This window comes from Xenopus laevis, chromosome 1S (genome assembly GCF_017654675.1).
Source record: "Xenopus laevis strain J_2021 chromosome 1S, Xenopus_laevis_v10.1, whole genome shotgun sequence".
In the NCBI taxonomy this organism is placed as follows: domain Eukaryota; kingdom Metazoa; phylum Chordata; class Amphibia; order Anura; family Pipidae; genus Xenopus; species Xenopus laevis.
In genome coordinates this window covers 187,360,520-187,383,888 of record NC_054372.1, presented here as the reverse complement: position 1 = coordinate 187,383,888, position 23,369 = coordinate 187,360,520, and the positions used below count along the sequence as shown (strand labels likewise).

General features: G+C 42.2%; 1 protein-coding gene across 1 annotated transcript; it reads right to left on the bottom strand.

The window, feature by feature from the left end:
- Nucleotides 1–7,516: 7,516 nt before the first annotated feature.
- On the bottom strand, nt 7,517–15,306 carry brix1.S (BRX1, biogenesis of ribosomes S homeolog). The gene is given in 10 exon segments (NM_001088708.1): nt 7,517–7,849; nt 8,343–8,471; nt 9,312–9,413; nt 9,490–9,540; nt 9,684–9,757; nt 9,945–9,994; nt 10,198–10,268; nt 12,560–12,603; nt 13,724–13,835; nt 15,135–15,306. Coding segments are annotated over 10 exon segments (1,020 nt in total). The 5' UTR covers nt 15,273–15,306; the 3' UTR covers nt 7,517–7,600.
- Nucleotides 15,307–23,369: the final 8,063 nt, after the last annotated feature.

Below are 23,369 nucleotides of genomic sequence, written 5' to 3'. Positions count from 1 at the left end.
TTATAATCAAATAATCCATATTTTTAAAAATGATTTCCTTTTTCTGTGTAATAATAAAACAGGAGCTTGTACTTGATCCCAGCTAAGATATAATTAATCCTTATTGGAGGAAGGGATGCACCAAATCCACAATTTTAGATTCGGCCGAATCCCCAAATCCTTCATGAAAGATTCTAATCTGAACCCCAATTTGCATATGCAAATTAGGGACAGGGGGGGAAAAACATTTTTAACTTGTTTTGTGATAAAAAAAAAATTATGCGAGTTCCCTTCTCACTCCTAATTTGCATATTCAGATTCGACTCATGTCTTGTCTCCATCATCTTCCTATAGCAGGTGACCTGGCTCCCAGTGAGCTTGGTTCATTGTTCCGTATGTCCATCAGTCCACGTGGGACCCCCTAATAATCTATTTGCTCATTTAAACTCTGATTCAACCAGACCAAAATGTACATTAGCTGGTGGAATAGGAATATAATACACAAAAGCCATGAATATCCTGTAAATGATATCCTTATAAGCGGTGAGTTCTGATGTCATCAGTTATAAACGGTGAGTTCTGATGTCATTTCTGTCACATGACTCACTGAAACTTGTGTATTTTAATAAATAAAATACCCTCTGTTGTAAAATATGAGGATATTAGAAGTCACCTCGGAGTTCCATGGCCTTCGGCCTCGTGTTTTTATATGGTCATGAAACTCTTCGGTCACTTATAATATCCTTATATTTTACAATAGGGGGTACTTTATTCACTATTTAAATCTGCTGCTTGGGTCAGACTGGAGGACTTGGAACCCATATGATTGTACATTAGCTGCTTTATCACCTAGTGGTTTCTGCACCTAATTACTGTCAGAGGGGCCCTGAATTCCACACACTCATATTGAGCCTCGGGGCCCAGTCCAACACTGCTGACATTTGGCTAATATAATATTGAGATAAATTGAATGTTACTCAGAAACAAGATTTTGTTTCCTTTGAATGACTGAACTAATATTGAGCTGTATAATCAGTGTTTCTGCTGCACATCTGTGTTACATGGAGTCCCCCAACTTCCAACAACCTGTTACATTTCCACAATTCTTCTGCATTTCTTGCTTTTGCCTCACAAACACCATTTTTGATGTCACCCCACAGATTTTCTTTTGGATTAAGGTCCGGGGTTTGGGCCACTCCATAACGTCAATCTTGTTGGTCTGGAACCAAGATGTTGCTCATTTACTGGTGTGTTTGGGTTCTTTGTCTTGTTGAAACCTCCATTTTAAGTGCATTTCTTCTTTGGCATAAAGCAATGTGACCTCAAGTATTTGGATGTATTGAAACTGATCCATGATCCTGGTATGAGATAATAGGCCCAACACCATAGTATGAGAAACATCCCCATATCATGATACTTGTGCCTCCGGCTTCACTCTGTACTGTCACTTGAAACAGGAAATTGTTTATACATACTGTCATTTCTGTTTCCTGGTCACTCTCCATGGCAGCATTCACCATGGGTGATTATGGGAAATACAGTGTTTGAGGCTCGTCTGCCAAACTGTCTGCTGCCTCTAGCCCCAAAAAGAACCATCTTGCTTTCATCAGTCCACAAAATGTTGCTCCATTTCTCTTTAGGCCAGTCAATGGGGTATATTTATCAAAGAGTGGAGTTAGAGATCACACAGCCATTTGGATATGCCAGTAGCACTTTCTCTTATACTTCTATATATTTTTACTTAGCAATGCGGGTGCTCCCACAACCCTCCTTGTGTATTTGCTCTTACAGCCTGTAGCTTTGGTTAAGCTTCTTGTGGCTTGTAGCACCCCCCATACCCACCCCTATTAATTAATAGTGACCCTATGCTTTTAACTGCACCATATTTATACATTTTTTTCAAAAATGGGCGTTGGTTTGGGCAATCACTCTCTCTTAAAAGCTGAAATTCAGCAGCGGGGGAGGATTTAGCCCTCCAGAAACCAAGGTTCAGCAGACTTTTACTTTTTACTTTACTAATGCTATTATGCAGAGAGACACAGGATCCTCAATACTATGACTGGTAGGTTAACAAGTTAGGGACCGCCATATGGGGTTTACCTTGACGTGGTATGGTGGCTTTTCAACTTTATGATCATAACTTTGTAACTAAAAACCCCTGTCTTAGTTAACACATGCATTTGCATATCTACTGAACTACCTAGACAGGGGCCCAGGGAATGTGCACTGACCCATTTGGATCTGCCAGTAGCACTTCCCTTATACTTCTATATATTTTTACTTAGCAATGCGGGTGCTCCCACAACCCTCCTTGTGTAGAGATCACACAGTCCTCGATTTAAATTTCGCCACTCTCCATTCATTTCTATGGGATTTTGAAAGGCGTATTTATCAAACGATGAACTTTCACTTTCACCCATTGATAAATACTCTTTTTAAAAAAAAAAAACATAGAATTTAATGGAGAGTGGCGGAATTTAACTCGAGGACTGTGTGATCTCTACACAAGGGGGGTTGTGGGAGCACCCGCATTGCTAAGTAAAAATATATAGAAGTATAAGGGAAAGTGCTACTGGCAGAAGTAGCACTCGAGGACTGGTGATCTTGAACTTCAATCTTTGATAAATATGCACCTGTATGTTCTTTGGCAAATTGTAAGCTCTTCAGCACGTCTTTTTTTTCAACAATGGAACATTGCGGGGGCTTCTTGCCGATAGCTTGGCTTCTCATAGGCGCCTTCTAATTGTAACAGTATCACAGGGAACTTTACTCCTTCTTTCATCTTCCTGGAGCTGATCATTGGCGGAGTCTGTCGTTTTGGTTATTCTTCTATCCACTCTAATGGGCGTTTTCTGGGTTTTTTTTTTGTTTTGGTGCCATTTTAAAACATTTGAGATGATTTTACTGGAGCAGACTCTCATTTTATGCACTTTTTTTATATAGTTTTTCCCCTCTCTAATCAACTTTTTAATCAAAACGACGCTGTTCTTCTGAACAATGACTGGAACGACTCATTTTACTCTTCTCTCTTTAAATAACGGCTGAATGAATGAGCTCAGGAGGAAGCCGATAGGTGAAACGCGTTAGCGTGATTACGCTCTCAACTTGCAGAAGCGCCGAGCGTGTTAATGCCCGCCATTTGGAGAAGCGTCGCTCATGATTTTTTTTAAAAAAAGCACAAAGTTCCAAGGGACACCGAGGAAACCTAAGTGCCAAACGGACTTTACAAGGACATTTCAATGCGCTGTACCAGAGTGTGTTTTTACTATTTTTATTAAAATGTTTTAAAAGTGCTTCTGCACAGGATATCTGTCTTTTATTTCCCTATCAAGACAAGCAGGAATCAGGAATCAGGAACCTGGATGAGAGATCGTCCTCTTTGTGTTTCATATTGGTTGAAACTCACTTCTTGTGATTATATAATACCACCGGAGAGTAGCAATCCAGAATTGTGTTGCTAACCTCACTACCCCTTAGTTACGGATCCACCCACCCATGTTTTTTTCTCTTGTTTAAAATAAGGGTTATGAGGCTATAAATGAACACACAGGGTGAATAATTTATTGTAATACACAATCGTATATTTCTGTGTCACAGTGAAGGAGTGTTTTAATAAGTATTGGAGGACACTGTGGGTGTATTTTATTTAATATTGAAATTACTACACTATATAAACTTTCTGTTATCTCCCCTCCCCTCTGAGGGATACAGCAACATCGTCTGTTTCTGTGAAGTTTTTTGTGTGGGCAGAGTAGGGCCCTAAAAGAATTTGCTGGATTTTGGGGGAACCTCAATCCCGGGACTCACTCTTTTGCATTTTGGACTTATTGAATGAATGAGCTCACTGTTATTATTTGGAAGAAGCCTCAATCAATGATTCAATTACACAGAAGCAGCATTATGTGTGTCAGGTCTGTGTGGTTTCTATTACACCTACAGTGGTGTGAAAAACTATTTGCCCCATTCCTGATTTCTTATTCTTTTGCATGTTTGTCACACAAAATGTTTCTGATCATCAAACACATTTAACTATTAGTCAAAGATAACACAAGTAAACACAAAATGCAGTTTTTAAATGAGGGTTTTTATTATTTAGGGAGAAAAGAAATCCAAACCTGTGTGAAAAAGTAATTGCCCCCTGAACCTAATAACTGGTTGGGCCACCCTTAGCAGCAATAACTGCAATCAAGCGTTTGCGATAACTTGCAACGAGTCTTTTACAGCGCTCTGGAGGAATTTTGGCCCACTCATCTTTGCAGAATTGTTGTAATTCAGCTTTATTTGAGGGTTTTCTAGCATGAACCGCCTTTTTAAGGTCATGCCACAACATCTCAATAGGATTCACGTCAGGACTTTGACTAGGCCACTCCAAAGTCTTCATTTTGTTTTTCTTCAGCCATTCAGAGGTGGATTTGCTGGTGTGTTTGGGTCATTGTCCTGCTGCAGCACCCAAGATCGCTTCAGCTTGAGTTGACGAACAGATGGCCGGACATTCTCCTTCAGGATTTTTTGGTAGACAGTAGAATTCATGGTTCCATCTATCACAGCAAGTCTTCCAGGTCCTGAAGCAGCAAAACAACCCCAGACCATCACACTACCACCACCATATTTTACTGTTGGTATGATGTTCTTTTTCTGAAATGCTGTGTTACTTTACGCCAGATGTAACGGGACGCGCACCTTCCAAAAAGTTCAACTTTTGTCTCGTCGGTCCACAAGGTATTTTCCCAAAAGTCTTGGCAATCATTGAGATGTTTTTTAGCAAAATTGAGACGAGCCTTAATGTTCTTTTTGCTTAAAAGTGGTTTGTGCCTTGGAAATGTGCCATGCAGGCCGTTTTTGCCCAGTCTCTTTCTTATGGTGGAGTCGTGAACACTGACCTTAATTGAGGCAAGTGAGGCCTGCAGTTCTTTAGATGTTGTCCTGGGGTCTTTTGTGGCCTCTCGGATGAGTTGTCTCTGCGCTCTTGGGGTCATTTTGGTCGGCCGGCCACTCCTGGGAAGGTTCACCACTGTTCCATGTTTTTGCCATTTGTGGATAATGGCTCTCACTGTGGTTCGCTGGAGTCCCAAAGCTTTAGAAATGGCTTTATAACCTTTGAAATTGAACTCAGGTGTGATAAACCACAGTTAAGTTATTTTTTAACAAGGGGGGCAATCACTTTTTCACACAGGCCCATGTAGATTTGGAGTTTTTTTTCTCCCTTAATAACGTAAACCTTCATTTAAAAACTGCATTTTGTGTTCAATTATGTTATCTTTGACTAATAGTTAACGGTTTTTGATGAGCAGAAACATTTAAGTGTGACAAACATGCAAAAGAATAAGAAATCAGGAAGGGGGTAAATAGTTTTGCACACCACTGTACTAGTAAAGTAGCATGTAGAAATACAATTCCTATCAAAAACAGCGATTGATCATGTTAATGATGTGGAACTTCTATTATTCTGGACACAACTGTATTTACACGTAATGTAATTCACAAGGTATGCAAGTATGCGAGTGTTCCTTATGGCGTAGTTATTTTGTGTTTATATATTATAGATATGCTACAAAGGGAAATTTTAAATTATGAACCGTCTTTTCCAGGTCTGCAGTTGTTGGAGACTGAGAAAAGAAAGGAATTCAAAATATTTGAGCCTTTTGCCTAGAAGATGTACCGTATATACTCGAGTATAAGCCGAGTTTTTCAGCACCCAAAATGTGCTGAAAAAGTCTACCTCGGCTTATACTCGAGTCAATGGCTCCGCTTCAGCAGAACTACCCGACCTGCATCTCCCCGGCACCTCCTGCTCATGTGTCGTCATCAGAGTATGTTCCTCCTACTGCAGCCTCCCCGCCGCTGCAGTCCTGCAGTGCCTCACGTCTATCTCCTGACACAGTTCATTTCCCAAGCACAGTGCACTGCTGACACGACGCTGACTCGTGTCACATGACGCGAAGCGACGTCTTCCAGGAAAGCCGATGTTCGCGCCGCAGATTAGTTGACGAAATAGGAAGTGGCATGACAGAAGTCATGTGACCTGTGCTAGTTCGCCTGCTATGGAGGGAGAAGATTACCGGTATATCGGGTTGCGTCTGATCGGGAAGCTCCCTGTAGCTCAGTGCCCACCGGTGAGGAGAGAGAGGGTGATTGACGGTTAGATTTATCATAATATCTACTGACGGTTAGATTTATCGTAATATTACTGGAGGGCAGAGAAGGCTTTTGCACTAGGCCTCCAGTAACCCTGGATCCTCAATATTATTTACAATCCATGTAGAACATATGTTAGATATATTCATTATACTGATCAGGAATGTTAAGCTTGCAGCAATCCAGCTGTTGTTGGACTACACCTCCCACTGTCTCACCAACAGCTGGTTGGATAATTTGTAACCTCTGTCTTCCCTTAAATTAACTTTTAGTAGGATGGATAGAGTGAGATTCTGAGACAACTTTCAATTTGTTTTTATTATTTGTGTTTTTTTGAGTTATTTCGCTTTTTATTCAGCAGTTTGCAATTTCAGCAGTCTGGTTGTTAGAGTCTAAATTACCCTAGGCGAGTGCTGAAGATGTCCTAAAATGCATTTCTCACCCCTAGGCTTATACTCGAGTCAATAAGTTTTACAAGTTTTTGTACGTAAAATTAGGTACCTCGGCTTATACACGGGTCGGCTTATACACGAGTATATACGGGATTAGAGCTCACTGTATTAAAATCACCAGACATCATGTCTCTCTACATGCAGAATTTGTGCAAAAGGCAGTTATTTTGTTGATTTTGTTTGCACTGGAATCAGTTATTTGAATGAGCTCTAATACATCTGCTGGGAAATGAACCCCCTATAAGATATATTGGATCTAACTGTCAATGAATATCTGACACCCAACTGCTGCATAAAGAGAGAATGAAGAGAAACAGATGCTGAGAGTAGTGAATATAAACTAGATTTCAGAAACAATGCAGAATTTCTAATTGATTATATTTAGAAAGTTTCAGTAAGAGGAAGCTTTTATTAAAGGACAAGGAAAGGCAAAAAAAATAAAATCCAATTTTTACTTTCTTTAATGAAAAAAACCTATCTCCAATATAAAAAAAATATGTACCGTTTTTAGACTGTATGCAGTGAAATTCTCACTTCATTTACTGCTGTGGATAGGAATTGTCAGACTGTCCCTAACTGCTGAGCATGGAAACAATCATACTTATGAACAGCAGGGGGAGCCCCCGCCTTACTTCCCAGCCATGCAGAACTCAAGCAGCTTTGTTTATGACAATCCCTAAGCAGCCCAGACCACACTGAGCATGTGCACAGTCTTAGTCTTGCAAAGATGTATAACAAAGTTACAAGATGGTGACCCCCTTTAGCCAACTTTGAAAACATAAATCATTTGTTTGATTAGGCTTGTGGTGCAGCAAGTTCATGTTTAGAATACAAAATACAGCATTTCTAGCTTTATTCTATTTTAGACTTTCCTTGTCCTTTAAATGTTCATTTATGTGATTGTTCCTCTTTAAAAACAAAGAAAGAAAACTCCCATACAGCAGATGAAAGGCTTTTAGGATAAGGTTTAATATACAAAATAACCATACAATGTGCTAAGACCATCGCCCCCTCCCAATACCCGCCCTGAGACATCACATCCGTTTCTTGGCCATTCTCTGCCTTTTGAACTGCTTGTCTTTCCTCTTCATCTTGGGTTTGGGGGCCGGTGGCTCAGTTTCAATGACCTGAGGCTTCTCTTCAGCAGGAGTATAGAACACGGCCTCTGTGGGATCAACGGGGATAACCGGTCTGTCTTCCTCCTTTTTCAGTTTCTGCACCTCTTTCACCTGCTGCTTCTCCTTCACCTTAGCGGCCGTAGCCAATCGGATCATCCGACGGTGCTTCAAATGGAACACAGGAGATTTTTATTAGCCAGAGGCTCGGCACCAAACAGTGGAGAAAACTAGACTTATATCCATTAATCATGGATGGACCCTCCATGGCCTCTCAGCTAAACTCCAGAAGCCAGACACTAACTCTAGGTTGGGAACAAGGTAATCACTACAGCATTTGGACTTTAATGGCCTTGGGTTGGATAATTAACAGAAGATAAATTCTTATAGGTCTCCCAGTATAGAGTAGGGCCTACATAAACAATTAAACACACCATACAGCTATGGGATCTGTTATCTGGAAACAAGTTATCTAAAAAGCTCTGAATTATGGAAAGGCTGTCTCCCATAGACTCCATTTTATCCAAATTTTTAAAAAGGATTCCCTTTTTCTCTGTAATAATAAAACCGTAGCTTGTACTTGTGAGACGGCTAAAGCACATGAGTGTTATTAGGGCTCTAGAATGAGTTCACATCCCCATGTTGGCAATGGATTCTGTACCATGTTTGGAGACTGGTAGTGAGGGTTTTCATACAGCGTTGGCCCTCCAAAGCTTCCCTTGAAAATTTTTATGAGATTCAGGACAAAACGAGGTCCAATTTCCACCAGAGCAGCATCTTCTTCTATAATCTGATTTGCAGAAGAGAAGAAAAAAAAATAAAAATAAGGTAAAAGCACGAGTTGCGATTCATGTGCAGAACTTTATTATTCTCACTACACAGGTGGGGACATGTCACATACCTACTTCTTAAAGGAGAAATCAACCTGTGGGGAAAAACCCCTGTACCCCCCACCCCAGGTAGACCTCCCTGCCTTCTCCCCCCAGGCTAACTAACCCCTTGGGGAAATGCCCCATACTTTTTGTACTTACCCCTGGGCGCAGATTCTTCCAGCGAAGTTTCACACATCCATCTTCCGTCTCCTCTGTAAGCCGAGAGATCGGCATTTTCGGCGCATGCGCAATTTGCGACAACTGCGCATGCACGAATTACACGGAAATTGCCGATCTCTCAGTCAGCTTACCGAGGAGCCGGAGGATGGATGTGTGAAACTGCGCTGGAAGAATCTGCGCCCAGGGGTAAGTATGGAGTATCTCCCCGGGGGAGGAAGTTAGCCTGGGGGCTACAGGGTTTTCCCCCCACAGGTTGATTTCTCCTTTAACATTACAACATGTGGGTCACTATTGTACAAAAAGAGAAACAAAAGGCTTGAATATTAAACTGAAACCAATGTTAATAATGTAGTGAGCAGCAATGGGGAAAATTATTTATGCTCATGTATTCATAAGAATTTACATGCCCTTTAACTGTATGGAATGACTTATATGCAACATTTATAGGTGTATAAACAACAACATGTAAATATATACAGTATGGATTTTCTGGGATGATATATCCCTTTAACACAAACTATGCAGAAGTGCCCCCCTGCATCATTCTGCCAAGGAAATGATTGGTTCCCATTACCCACCTGATAATTCCTAAACCAGATGCGGTTGTCGGCGATGGAAAAAGTAAAAATGTGGTCCACGAACGGTTGGCTCCTGGGGTGATATCTCGGTGTTCCGAAAATCTGAATGAGATGAGCACAAAGATATTTAGTGGCCGACTATAGACCCTTGTACAGTAAATAGATGTATATAAAGTACCTGTGTGAGCAGCTCTTTTAGCAAAGCATACTGAGGTTCCCGGTCAAATGCCTGAAATACAAAAACAACGAGTGAGCCGACAGGGATTGAAGAGGAGAGGCAGTAATGGCACAGACAGGCCCAGTATGAAGAATTAGTAAAGACCAAGGCCGGTACTGGGGAGATGCATTCAGGCAGCAAATCAGTCTACTGACCGGATCAAAGGAGAGAATGGGCCGTGAGCCTTTCAGGCAGTTCCCAGACATCTTCAGTTCCGCCAGAGTGTGAACTGCAATAATAAAATGCATCCCAGGTTAGTGCATTAAATACTCAACCAAGAACTCAGAACCGCTGATAAACTACAGCGTATTCACAAACAACCAAGAATCACAGGGCCACAAAAGCCTCGAGCAATGCAGAACAACTCAGATTTGTTATCAACTACACAAGGCACAGCAATTGTAGCAGCAACTTACTATTCTGAACCAAGAACTTAGCAGAGGGTCCCTCAGGGGAGTTGGATAGCCTGAAAGAGATTTTAAATGCCCATTACTGTGACAGATACATATAATCATTCTAGCTTAACATCAAGGTTTAGATTGTGGCATTAACAGTCACAGCTCTGTAGGGTCGTAAAAATCACAGCATTAAATTGTGCAGCTTTATAAATTCAGCAGCCCCACACAATGAATCATCACCTCTTGGAGTTCAAATCTGCTTGTTCCTTACCACATATACAGGTCCTGCTTCTTCTTGGCTTCAAAATAGATGCACTTATTACAGTTCTTCATTTCACAGACCTACACACAAGGAAAAGGCAAAATGTAGTGATGGCATTAAGGACAGGGCAAGGTGTAAGATTGTAAAGGACAATGAATGATAGTGCCTGTAGTAGCAGTAGGTATAATAGCCTATGGGAAGGGAGTGTGACTGTGGGATAGCAGGTATAGTAGGGAGAGATGGCGCCTATAGTAACAGTGGATAATAGTCTCTGGGAAGGGAGTGTGGCTGTGGGATAGCAAGTATAGTAGGGAGAGATGGCGCCTATAGTAACAGTAGATAATAGTCTCTGGGAAGGGAGTGTGGCTGTGGGATAGCAGGTATAGTAGGGAGAGATGGTGTCTATAGTAACAGTGGATAATAGTCTCTGGGAAGGGAGTGTGGCTGTGGGATAGCAGGTATAGTAGGGAGAGATGGCGCCTATAGTAACAGTAGATAATAGTCTCTGGGAAGGGAGTGTGGCTGTGGGATAGCAGGTATAGTAGGGAGAGATGGCGCCTATAGTAACAGTGGGATAATAGTCTCTGGGAAGGGAGTGTGGCTGTGGGATAGCAGGTATAGTAGGGAGAGATGGTGTCTATAGTAACAGTGGATAATAGTCTCTGGGAAGGGAGTGTGGCTGTGGGATAGCAGGTATAGTAGGGAGAGATGGTGTCTATAGTAACAGTGGATAATAGTCTCTGGGAAGGGAGTGTGGCTGTGGGATAGCAGGTATAGTAGGGAGAGATGGCGCCTATAGTAACAGTGGGATAATAGTCTCTGGGAAGGGAGTGTGGCTGTGGGATAGCAGGTATAGTAGGGAGAGATGGTGTCTATAGTAACAGTGGATAATAGTCTCTGGGAAGGGAGTGTGGCTGTGGGATAGCAGGTATAGTAGGGAGAGATGGTGTCTATAGTAACAGTGGATAATAGTCTCTGGGAAGGGAGTGTGACTGTGGGATAGCAGGTATAGTAGGGAGAGATGGTGTCTATAGTAACAGTGGATAATAGTCTCTGGGAAGGGAGTGTGACTGTGGGATAGCAGGTATAGTAGGGAGAGATGGTGCCTATAGTAACAGTGGGATATAGTCTCTGGGAAGGGAGTGTGACTGTGGGATAGCAGGTATAGTAGGGAGAGATGGTGTTTATAGTAACAGTGGGATAATAGTCTCTGGGAAGGGAGTGTGGCTGTGGGATAGCAGGTATAGTAGGGAGAGATGGTGTCTATAGTAACAGTGGATAATAGTCTCTGGGAAGGGAGTGTGGCTGTGGGATAGCAGGTATAGTAGGGAGAGATGGCGCCTATAGTAACAGTGGGATAATAGTCTCTGGGAAGGGAGTGTGGCTGTGGGATAGCAGGTATAGTAGGGAGAGATGGCGCCTATAGTAACAGTAGATAATAGTCTCTGGGAAGGGAGTGTGGCTGTGGGATAGCAGGAATAGTAGGGAGAGATGGCGCCTATAGTAACAGTGGGATAATAGTCTCTGGAAAGGGAGTGTGACTGTGGGATAGCAGGTATAGTAGGGAGAGATGGTACCTATAGTAACAGTGGGATAATAGTCTCTGGGAAGGGAGTGTGACTGTGGGATAGCAGGAATAGTAGGGAGAGATGGCGCCTATAGTAACAGTGGGATAATAGTCTCTGGGAAGGGAGTGTGACTGTGGGATAGCAGGAATAGTAGGGAGAGATGGCGCCTATAGTAACAGTGGGATAATAGTCTCTGGGAAGGGAGTGTGACTGTGGGATAGCAGGAATAGTAGGGAGAGATGGTGTGTCTATAGTAACAGTAGATAATAGTCTCTGGGAAGGGAGTGTGGCTGTGGGATAGCAGGAATAGTAGGGAGAGATGGCGCCTATAGTAACAGTGGGATAATAGTCTCTGGGAAGGGAGTGTGACTGTGGGATAGCAGGTATAGTAGGGAGAGATGGTACCTATAGTAACAGTGGGATAATAGTCTCTGGGAAGGGAGTGTGACTGTGGGATAGCAGGTATAGTAGGGAGAGATGGTGTCTATAGTAACAGTGGGATAATAGTCTCTGGGAAGGGAGTGTGACTGTGGGATAGCAGGAATAGTAGGGAGAGATGGTTATATATAGATGCTATAAATCCATTATATCCTTGTTGCCAAATAAACACCCCTTTAGCTTCCTCAACCACCTCAAAGTATAAGACAACCACTTGTTCTTTAAACCTCATTTCTGCACCATGAAAGTCGTATCTATTACTATCTATAACTACTACATCCCCTATCAGTGCCCATTTCTCCCCATAACACCAACACAAAGTGAAAAGTAGAAGCAGAGAGAATAATGATTGGCAGGTTACTCACCTCATTTACCACAAACAGCTTGTCCTTACGGTCCATTTTCGTTTCTGCAGAGTGCGGGAGGGAAAAGATCAATAAAGCAAAATTAACAAAATATAATTAACATTTCCTGAGTGCCCTGGACAGGGAAAACACTTGTAGAACTATAACAAACAAGGGAAAGTTGTGCTCACCACTAGTTTTTAAAATCATTAGGCGGGGGTGCAATGAGGGTGTGACCACAAAATACATATAGACAAATACAAGAGTCCTCTGCACTCAACCCATTATCAATATATTTAAGACAGAGACATTTTGTGCATACTGCTACTGAAAAATGCCTTACCCTTTAAACAACACAGGGATTGTTTGTCCATATTTTGCAATATATTTAAGCTGGCCAACTACGTCAAAGTCATCCCATATCTGGCCAGTCCTATGCTCAATTTTCATTTGATTCATTAAGAATTCTATGGTTTCATTATACATTTTATAAAAGGGACGAATGCGTTTTACCTACAACTTACTAGCTGCTTTCAAAGTAAAACTCCCAAACTTGGCTGCCCTTTTATTAGACACCAGTGGGATCACCTGACTATAGCTGGGAGGGGTGGGAGCTACAACATGGAGCTGGTCACTGCTCTTGTAGAACTATAACAACTTTCCCTTGTTTGTTATAGTTATACAAGAGCAGTGACCAGCTCCATGTTGTAGCTCCCACCCCCTCCAACTATAGTCAAGTGATCCCACTGGTGTCTAATAAAAGGGCAGCCAAGTTTGGGAGTTTTACTTTGAAAGCAGCTAGTAAGTTGTAGGTAAAACGCATTCGTCCCTTTTATAAAATGTATAATGAAACCATAGAATTCTTAATGAATCAAATGAAAATTGAGCATAGGACTGGCCAGATATGGGATGACTTTGACGTAGTTGGCCAGCTTAAATATATTGCAATATATGGACAAACAATCCCTGTTTTGTTTAAAGGGTAAGGCATTTTTCAGTAGCAGTATGCACAAAATGTCTCTGTCTTAAATATATTGATAATGGGTTGAGTGCAGAGGAATCTTGTATTTGTCTATAGGGAAAACACTTGGTTGTTATTAATTTGCCCTTAAGGTACAAGGCCTTGTATACAACTAATGATGACATTCAGGGATATAGAGAGGGAAACATAGAGGCTTCTCTCACCTGCTCTCGAGTGAGGCATTAATGATCTGAGGTCCTGCATTAAATGTCTGGTTCGGAAATTGATGCCACGGGAAGAGAAAATTAGCACCCTCTCCTTGTTCTTCCATTTGCCCTAAGAGGAAACAAAGCACAAGTATTTTAGCCTTGTCTCTGCAAGCCACAGGTACCCCCAATCTCCCTGAGTCCCCGGTACCCCCAATCTCCCTCCCTGCGAGCCACCGGTACCCCCGATCTCTCTCCCTGCGAGCCACAGGTACCCCCCGATCTCTCTCCCTGCCAGCCACAGGTACCCCCCGATCTCTCTCTCCCTGCCAGCCACAGGTTCCCCCGATCTCTCTCCCTGCCAGCCACAGGTTCCCCCGATCTCTCTCCCTGCGAGCCACAGGTTCCCCCAATCTCCCTCCCTGTGAGCCACAGGTTCCCCCAATCTCCCTCCCTGTGAGCCACAGGTTCCCCCAATCTCACTTTCTCCCTGTGAAGCACAAATAGTCTCTCTCTTGTTGAGCTGCAGGTGCCACACAATAAAGTGAATAGACAAATCCCCTTATGATCAAGCATCAGTGTGGGGAAAGCTTTTACCATTGCACTTCCTGTTGACCCTGTAATTACACAATACACTGCAGTATCACTAATGTACCCCCCCAGGTTCCCAACAGGAGAAATAGTGTATGGGGGACCCGAGTACATGGAGAATATAGAGGTGAGCGGGAGGCAAGAAGTGACATATGGGTCTCCCCCCTTGTCCAATTGTCCCTTACACATCCCTGTGTTATAGAAGCAGAAATCATTTTGCACCAACCCACACACAGCTGTGCCCCCAACTCTGTGCCAGACTAAAGGGACCTCACAGCCCAACATGGATTTATTACTCCAACTACACGAGGTAAGTGCCCCCGGCCAATTCCCATTCACTACAATGGAAATAGTAAATATATTCATTTATTTTCACAAAGCCCAATGAGAAATAGACGCACAACCTGATGTTCTGACCGCCTGGTCCAGGCAGGGTTAATAGAAGTGATAGTCACGTGCCTGTCCCAGCTCTTCCCTGATGCATTTGTTCTGGGACCCCCTCACCCCATGTGATTCTTTAGGGACCCCCTCACGCCACTATACAGGGACCATCCCTAGAGATCCCTCCCTGGCCTCCAGTCCATATAAAGTTGTTGACTATACAGACAGGACACAGACTACTTTATTAGCTGCCCCTCTCTATACTTTGTACCATGAGACTCTATTTCTGACAAACTACAACTCCCAGTCTGAGAGCAGTGATTGTATTGTAGAGAGATCTTCAGTCCAGTCCCGGCAGCCATAAGTGGCCCTTAGCTGAGGCCCCCAGTGCAGAGCGTTTCCTGGGCCGCAGAGCCTGGATCTCACCAGTAACCCATTCCTGCCCATCACATCTCACCTCTGATACAGGCCGGGGGACAATGAACTCCTCTCCAGCTGTCGCTTCCTGTTCGCTCCCGGCCAACTGCTTTTTCGCCTTTTTGGTGTTTGTGGCCACTTCGGGTAGGGAGCCACGTTTCCTCTTGTAGGCGGACATGCTGTTGTGTTGCAGGAAGCAGCGAGACTCTCTCTACGCCTTCTGGGAACTCTATGGTATCGTGCGTGCACTCAGGGTTCCAGACGTAGACGTCACACGCGCAGCTGCGTTACCAAACGTTACCAGTAGGCGTCACTGTGGCGCTGTAACAACTCTATCCACCAGCGGCAATGGTAAAGGCTCTTCTAATGCTCATGTCCAGTTCATAGACACAATGACTATACTTTAATCTGAGCACAAGGTTCCATAGGAGAGTAATATATTTTCTTGGCATTGCAGCAGATGTATATGATGATGATGATCTATAGTAACAAACCAGCTGGAGTTATGTAAGATAAAGCAGAAAATGGATTTATATATGGTTTACAAGTGGGTGGAGCCTACTTAAGAGGGAGGGGCCTGTTGACAAACACATGAGGTTTTAGATTCGGCCAAGTTCTGTATCACCCACCCAACTCCCAGCACTCTTCTGCATATAATAAAGGGAGCTGAGGCACAACTTTATCTGGGGACCGAAAGTTAAGAAAGAGAAAGAAAAATCCTCAAGTTAAACACTATTACGTCGTACGTCGGCACGTGCCGGAAGTCTTCCCATCTCGGTTGTCCTGGTAACTATCATCCAGCGGGGCAATTGCTTCCTCAGTTCCATTCCCTTCCTGACTTCCGGTTCCGGCCCGCACGTGTAACCTGACAGAGCCGGCTATGAGGTGTCACTACGAAGTGCTCGGGGTCCGCAGGGACTGCACGGATGATGATCTGAAGAAGGCTTACCGGAAGCTGGCCCTGCGCTGGCACCCGGGTGAGATGCTGGGGGGATCGGCGCTGTGTAAAACACGGATACTGCTGCTGGACTATTGTGTGTGCTGAGGATGGCGGGAGATTTACATGAACATCAGTCAGAGAGATCTGGTTGGATTATTGTGTGCTATTGTTAGAATCTTTTACATGTTGCTATGGGACAAAACGACCTTCGTGATTCAGGTGTCACAAATGTAGCAGCTGTGTTGCTTTAATTGAGCCCTCCCACTCTCACTTTGGGGGGGTGTTTCCTTGAAGGGTTTGTCCTCCTTTAATTTAACTTTTAGTATATTATAGAATGGCCAATTCTAAGCAACTTTTCAATTGGTCTTCATTTTTTTTTATAGTTTTATAATTATTTGCCTTTTTCTTCTAACTTTTTCCAGATTTCAAATGGGCATCGCTGACCCCATCTTAAAAAAATCAACTGCTCCATAAGGCTACAAATGTATTGTTATTGTTACTTTTTATTACTCATCTTTCTATTCAGACCTCTCCTATTCATATTCCAGTCTCTTATTCACATCAATGTATGGTTGCTAAGGGAATTTGGACCCTAGCAACAAGATTGCTTAAAATGCAAATTGAAGAGCTGCTAAATAACTCAAAAACCGCAAATAATAAAAAAAGGACATCACTCTCTAAATCATACTAAAACTTTGTCCACCTTTACAGTAACTTTTATTATGATGTAGAGAGGGATATTCTGAGACAATTTGTGCTTGGGGTTTTCTTTTTCTATTATTTGTAGTTTTTGAGTTATTTAGCTTTTTATTCAGCAGCTCTCCAGTTCGCAGTTTCAGCAATCTGGCTGCTAGGGTCCAATTTCCCCTAGCAATCATGCATTGATTTGAATAAGAGACTGGAATATGAATGGGAGAGGCCTGAATAGAAAGACAAGCAATAAAAGTAGCAATTACAATACATTTGTAGCCTTACAGAGCATTTGTTTTTAGATGGGGTCAGTGACCCCCATTTGAAAACTGGAAATAGCCAGAAGAAAAATCAAATAATTCAAAAACGGTAACAAAGAAAAAATCAAGACCGATTGATAAATTGCTTAGCTTTGGCCATTCTATGACATATGAAAAGTTAACTTAAATGTCATGTAAAGGCAAAAAAAATAAAATTCCATTTTTACTTTCGTTAATGAAAAAGAAACCTCCAATATACCAATACATCTCCAATATACTTTAATTAAAAATTTTGTACAGTTTTTATAATAAACCTGACTGTACGCAGTGAAATTCTTCCTTCATTTACTGCTGTGGATAGGAATTGTCAGACGATCCCTAACTGCTCTGCAGTGAAACAATCGTATAGAAAAGTTGAGCAGGCACTTTCAAAGACAAATCTTCCAGTCAGACTTATCAGTTAAAAAGTGTTTTTATTTCAGTGCACTAGGTACAGCCTAACGCATTTCGTATCAAAAGGCTCAATCATGCTGAGCAGGGAAACAATCATGCTTATGAACAGCAGGGGGGCCCCCGCCTTACTTCCCAGCCATGCAGAACTCAAGCAGCTTTGTTTGTTTCCCTATAGAAGAGTCGGGGACTGTGAATATGTATATTATTTTGGCTTTACAACCCCTTTAGGGCAGAGATACACGCTACTATTTCAGGAGATTAGTCACCCGAAGAAGCGATTTGTCCAAATAATCAAGCCAGAGTACGAGATACAGTTTGGAGGTGTCGCTGTGCTCTATTTACCCGCAAATTTATATGAAGAGCTCTCAGGCATAATTGTCCCCAGACTCCTCTTATTTGTACAACCGAGTGGATGTTAAAGGAAGCGAAATGTATATTCCAGGCATTGGCAGAAATGAACATTGAGTCTGTTGGAACCAAGAGAGAGAAAATAAGATTCTCAGGGTTTCTCCATCTACTTTGCACCATTTATGAACATTTCTAGGAAGTTGTAACCTCAATGTATAATCTGTTTCCACTTGTTTCCTAAACTGTGCCTGATAGTTATGTGTGGGCTGCTAGGGTTGCCACCCGGCCGGTATTTTACTGGCCTAGCCGGTAAATTTGGAATACCCTTTAAAAAAGCCCTTGCCCTCTAGTAAAAACTTACATTTCCTTTGGCTTCTGCGATGTGGCCCTGCCCCTTTTGTGGCTCTGCCCCTTTTTGCGTCGCTGACCGCCCCTTTATTATCCGCTCCAACCACTGGCCGGTATTTTTGTTTTTTAAAAGGTGGCAACCCTAGGACCGGCCCAATACCCGCGGGTCGGGCGGGTTCGGGTCAACCTCGCACTTCTGTTGGCGGTGCTATCTTCCGACTTTATAGCCGCTCGCCCGCCCCTTTTGTGACGTCATCACGGATCTACAAAAGGAAGCCGGATGCAGACGGGCACAGCCTGAGGGAGGGAGGGTTAGGGTTGGGTGCGGGTTGGGAAAAACTGACCCGCACATCCCTAGTGCCTGACACATGGTAAAAAGAGTCAGGTGGGACTGTAAGGGCACTGGCACATCACACACCTCATGGGCTCTTGTACTTTCAAGTCTGACAAGAATAACCACAATTATAACTTACTGGGGCTCATTTATAAACACTGGGCAAATTTGCACCTGGGCAGTAACCCATAGCAACCAATCAATGATTCGCTTTTTTCAGGGAAATCACGTGACTTTTTGTCACAAAACAAGGAAGTAAAAAATGTTTTCCCCTTCCCACCCCTAATTTGCATATGCAAATTCAGTTCGGTATTCGGCCAGATCTTTCGCAAAGGATTGAGGGGTTCAGCCAAATTCAAAATACTGGATTCGGTGCATCCCTACTGCAGATACAACATGTGTCACACTTTGGGGCAGAATTTCGAAGTAATGGGAGTTTTTTTTTTTTTTTTAACTCATAACTTTTAAATTCGAATAAAAGAAGAACAATCGAAATTTATTTAAAAAAACGAAGTTTTTAACTTCGGGTGAATAGGCTGGATTCAAATCAAAGTTTTAGCGCATTTGATCAAATTTGAATCTAAGGATTTGTCCCAAAAAAACTTTGATTTTTCAAAATACACCAATTGACTCCAAATGGGTTCTAGGAGGTCCCCCATAGGCTAAAACAGCAATTCGGCAGGTTTTAGAAGGCGAATGGTCAAAGTTTTAAAGAGACAGTACATGCTAAATTTCGACATTCAAATAGTCAAATTTTCTTCAAATTCGAATCGAGTTTTGGCTTATTAGATAGTCGAAGTACACAAAATCGCTTGAAATCCAAGCTTTTTCACTTTGATCCTTGATATATCTGCCCCTTTGTGTGTGGACAGTGTGATTAAAGGAACAGTAACGTCAAAAAATAAAATTGTTTTAATGTAATAAAGTAAATATAATGTAGTGTTGCCCTGCACTGGTAAAACTGGAGTGTTTGTTTCAGAAACACTACTATAGTTTATATAAATAAGCTGCTGTGTAGCCATGGGGGCAGCCATTCAAGCACAGGATACACAGTAGATAACAGATAAGTACTACTATAGTTTATATAAATAAGCTGCTGTGTAGCCATGGGGGCAGCCATTCAAGCACAGGATACACAGTAGATAACAGATAAGTACTACTATAGTTTATATAAACAAGCTGCTGGGCAGCCATTCAAGCACAGGATACACAGTAGATAACAGATAAGTACTACTATAGTTTATATAAACAAGCTGCTGTGTAGCCATAGGGGCAGCCATTCAAGCACAGGATACACAGTAGATAACAGATAAGTACTACTATAGTTTATATAAACAAGCTGCTGGGCAGCCATTCAAGCACAGGCTACACAGTAGATAACAGATAAGTGCTACTATAGTTTATATAAACAAGCTGCTGTGTAGCCATGGGGGCAGCCATTCAAGCACAGGATACACAGTAGATAACAGATAAGTACTACTATAGTTTATATAAACAAGCTTCTGTGTAGCCATGGGGGCAGCCATTCAAGCACAGGATACACAGTAGATAACATAAGTACTACTATAGTTTATATAAATAAGCTGATGTGTAGCAATGGGGGCAGCCATTCAAAGGAGAAAAGGCTCAAGTTACACAGCAGATAGCAAATAAGCTCTGTCTGTCTAATGGTGTTATCTGTTATCCATTAGTTAACCTGTGCCATATAGCTGTTTTTCAATTTCCGCCATTGCTACAAAGCAGCTTGTTTATATGAACTATAGTAGTGTTTCTAAAGCAAACACATCAGTTTTACCAGTGCAGGGCAACACTACATGATATTTTCATTACTTTAAAACACTTTAATTTTTTGGTGTTACTGTTCCTTTAAGGACAGGGACACATTTAGAGGCGTATTTATTAAAAGGAGAATTTTTTGGCGGTTTTAGAGGTTTTTAAAACCACCATTAAACTCACTTTCTCTAAGGCTGCGAATGTCGTGACATTTGTGAAAACAACTGAATGCAAAAAAAAAAGAATGGTGAACGATGCCTTTAAATAGTACAAATACCTCGAAAACTTCTAAAAATTTAAATTTTTCAGACAATTATTGAAAATCTGAAAACCTCTAAAACAAATAATTAAACATGGCATAAGGGCAGCGCAGCTGCCATTGACTTTTTTGGTTTGAATAAGAGACTGGCAGGTGAAAAGAAGAAGCCTGAATAGAAATATAAGTGATACAAAATAAAAATTACTCATAGAGCAATAGGTTTTTTTGCTGCTGGGGTCAGTGACCCCTGTTTGAAAGCTGCAAAGTGGCAGAAGAAATATAATAATTTTAAAACTATAATAAAAATGAATTATAGGACATAATAAAAGGTGAATAAAAAGTGAACTTCCTCTTTCTGCTGTTTAGTTGCCCTTTAACTGCAGCGACATCCATCAAGGTTAATGCAATGAATAACAAATGCAGTCAGTTTATGGAAACTCACAAAAAGTGAGGTTATTTGTAGAAGTTCTGCCGAAATTAAGACCAAATCCAACTGAAAATGACAAAAATATTTTTTTAGAAGTAGCAAAGTCAGATTCAGCAGCCTGGACCCTGTCTGGCCAATCACAGAGCACGTGTCATAGGAAATAAATTATTTGCTACCATGTTCCTGTGTGGTGATTCTGTGCCCTTGACTGGCCGATGGTTACTGGTCCCATTTGTGTTACAGTAACAACAGATGGTAACTGTAAGTAACATACCTGGTGGTCTAGTGAGGGGACGGCAGGGACGCCTTACCCTGGTGGTAGGGATAGGCGAATGTTTTCGCCTTGTTTCACCATGAAAATGACGAGGTAGCCTAGCACTTGTTCTTGATTTAGGGAGCCGATTGTGACAACACCAAATAGCACTGCCTAAAGAGCATGTACCCACCTGGCATGGAGTCTATGGTGCCAGCATAAAAGAACCATAGTGCCAACACCATTGCTTCTATAGACCCAGGTTCCTCTCCCTCACCTAGAACAGTGATCCCCAACCAATGACTCATGAATAACGTTGCTCTCTGACTCTTTGGATGTTGCTCTCAGGAGCCTCAAACCAGTGCTTTTTTTTTTAATTCCAAGTTCAAAGTTTTGGTTGCATAAAATCAAGGTGAACTGCCAAACAGAGCCTCCTGTAGGCTGCCAGTACACATAGGGGCTACCAGTTGCCAATCACATCCCATATTTTGTGCCCCAAGAACGTTTTGCATAATTATGTTGCTCTAACTTTTTGTTACGGTACAAAAGTTGGGGACCCCTGACATATGCGTATTATGTATTTAGTGGCAGCTCATGAAATATCATTCACAAGAAAAAGTTACAACTATAGATACATTATGCACTTGTGCTTTGCATCAATGCAACTGGTTCAACACTCAAGGTACATGGGAGCAAAGGAACCCTGGAATTAACACCTTGAGCAGTTTCCACCTACAAGGCTCTGTTGGGTGCAAGCTATTGTGTGTTTAGTGTTTAAGTCTAAAATAGAATAAGGCTAGAAATGCTATATTTTGTATACTAAATATAAACATGAACTTACTGCACCACAAGCCTAATCAAACAAATCATTTATGCTTTCAAAGTTGGCCACAGGGGATCACCATCTTGTAACTTTGTTAAACATCTTTGCAAGACTAAGACTGTGCACATGCTCAGTGTGGTCTGGGTTGCTTAGGGATCGTCATAAACAAAGCTGCTTGAGTTCTGCATGGCTGGGAAGTAAGGCGGGGGCTCCCCCTGCTGTTCATAAGTATGATTGTTTCCCTGCAGAGCAGTTAGGGACCATCTGACGATTCCTATCCACAGCAGTAAATGAAGGGAGAATTTATTTTTTTGCCTTTACATGCCCTTTAATATTGTGGTTTGATGACAAACCCTTCTGCTTGTTAGGGATGGGCGAATTCTCCAAAATGCATTAAAGTCTATGGGACAACAAATTTTTTCTCCCTTTGAAGTCTATGGGCGTCATTTCGACGGCGAATCTCTGCAAAAAAATTCACTAGATACTATGCAATAGTTTCCACTGCAGGTTAAAGGCTTATAAAAGACTGTGCTGTGTCATAGGACTGGAGGTACAGTAGCACTATAACAAGACTGACGTTGCACCAGCTATGGTATGCCAACATTACTGTGCCCACGTCACTGCTAGTCCTCCAGACAACTAGTTTAGATCTAGATATCTTCACTGTTATTCCAACAGACAAGCTACAACAGCCCCATGGCTTAACTACCAGGAAGGGCAAGAACACAATGGAAGAAGAATTGCTTTATTACAAAGGAATGGAGCTGAGCTAAGAAAGGACTGGGACCTATCAGAGATATATTTTACTGACAGTCGAAGAGGGCGTTTTCTTTATCAAGCATCGACTTAGACAACGACAGTAGTATGTTCCAATAAACGCTTCACAAGGCTCGTTCTTTGGGAAATTGCATATGGCGGCACATTGTGTATAACATGGAGAGAGCTGCAGACTTCCACTCTTTCTGTACCTATGGGACTGCTGCAAAGGGGAATGAGTGTGGTCTTCTGGATTGATTTGATGGAGAAACTTGCCTGTTTGGTGGGTGAGGAGGTTCTCATGCCCATCTACTTGTTCTCTGTGGCCTGGCAGTGAAGATTTATTGGGTCCTGTAGGTAATGGAGGCACCACTGACAGACATATAGAGCTCACTCACACCGGGGTTGTTATGATGTGGCCAAAGTTCCTAGTTCAGTAACATTCGTTTACCGTAAATGACTGGTCCAATACAGTTCAAAAAACAGCAACAAACATCAGGTGCCCCTGAGTTCTGGGTCTTAACAGTCTCCCCCCCCCAAAAAAACCCAACACATATTCGCTGGCTTACGGTGGCCATACACATAATGGGTTATTTATCAAAGTCTGAATT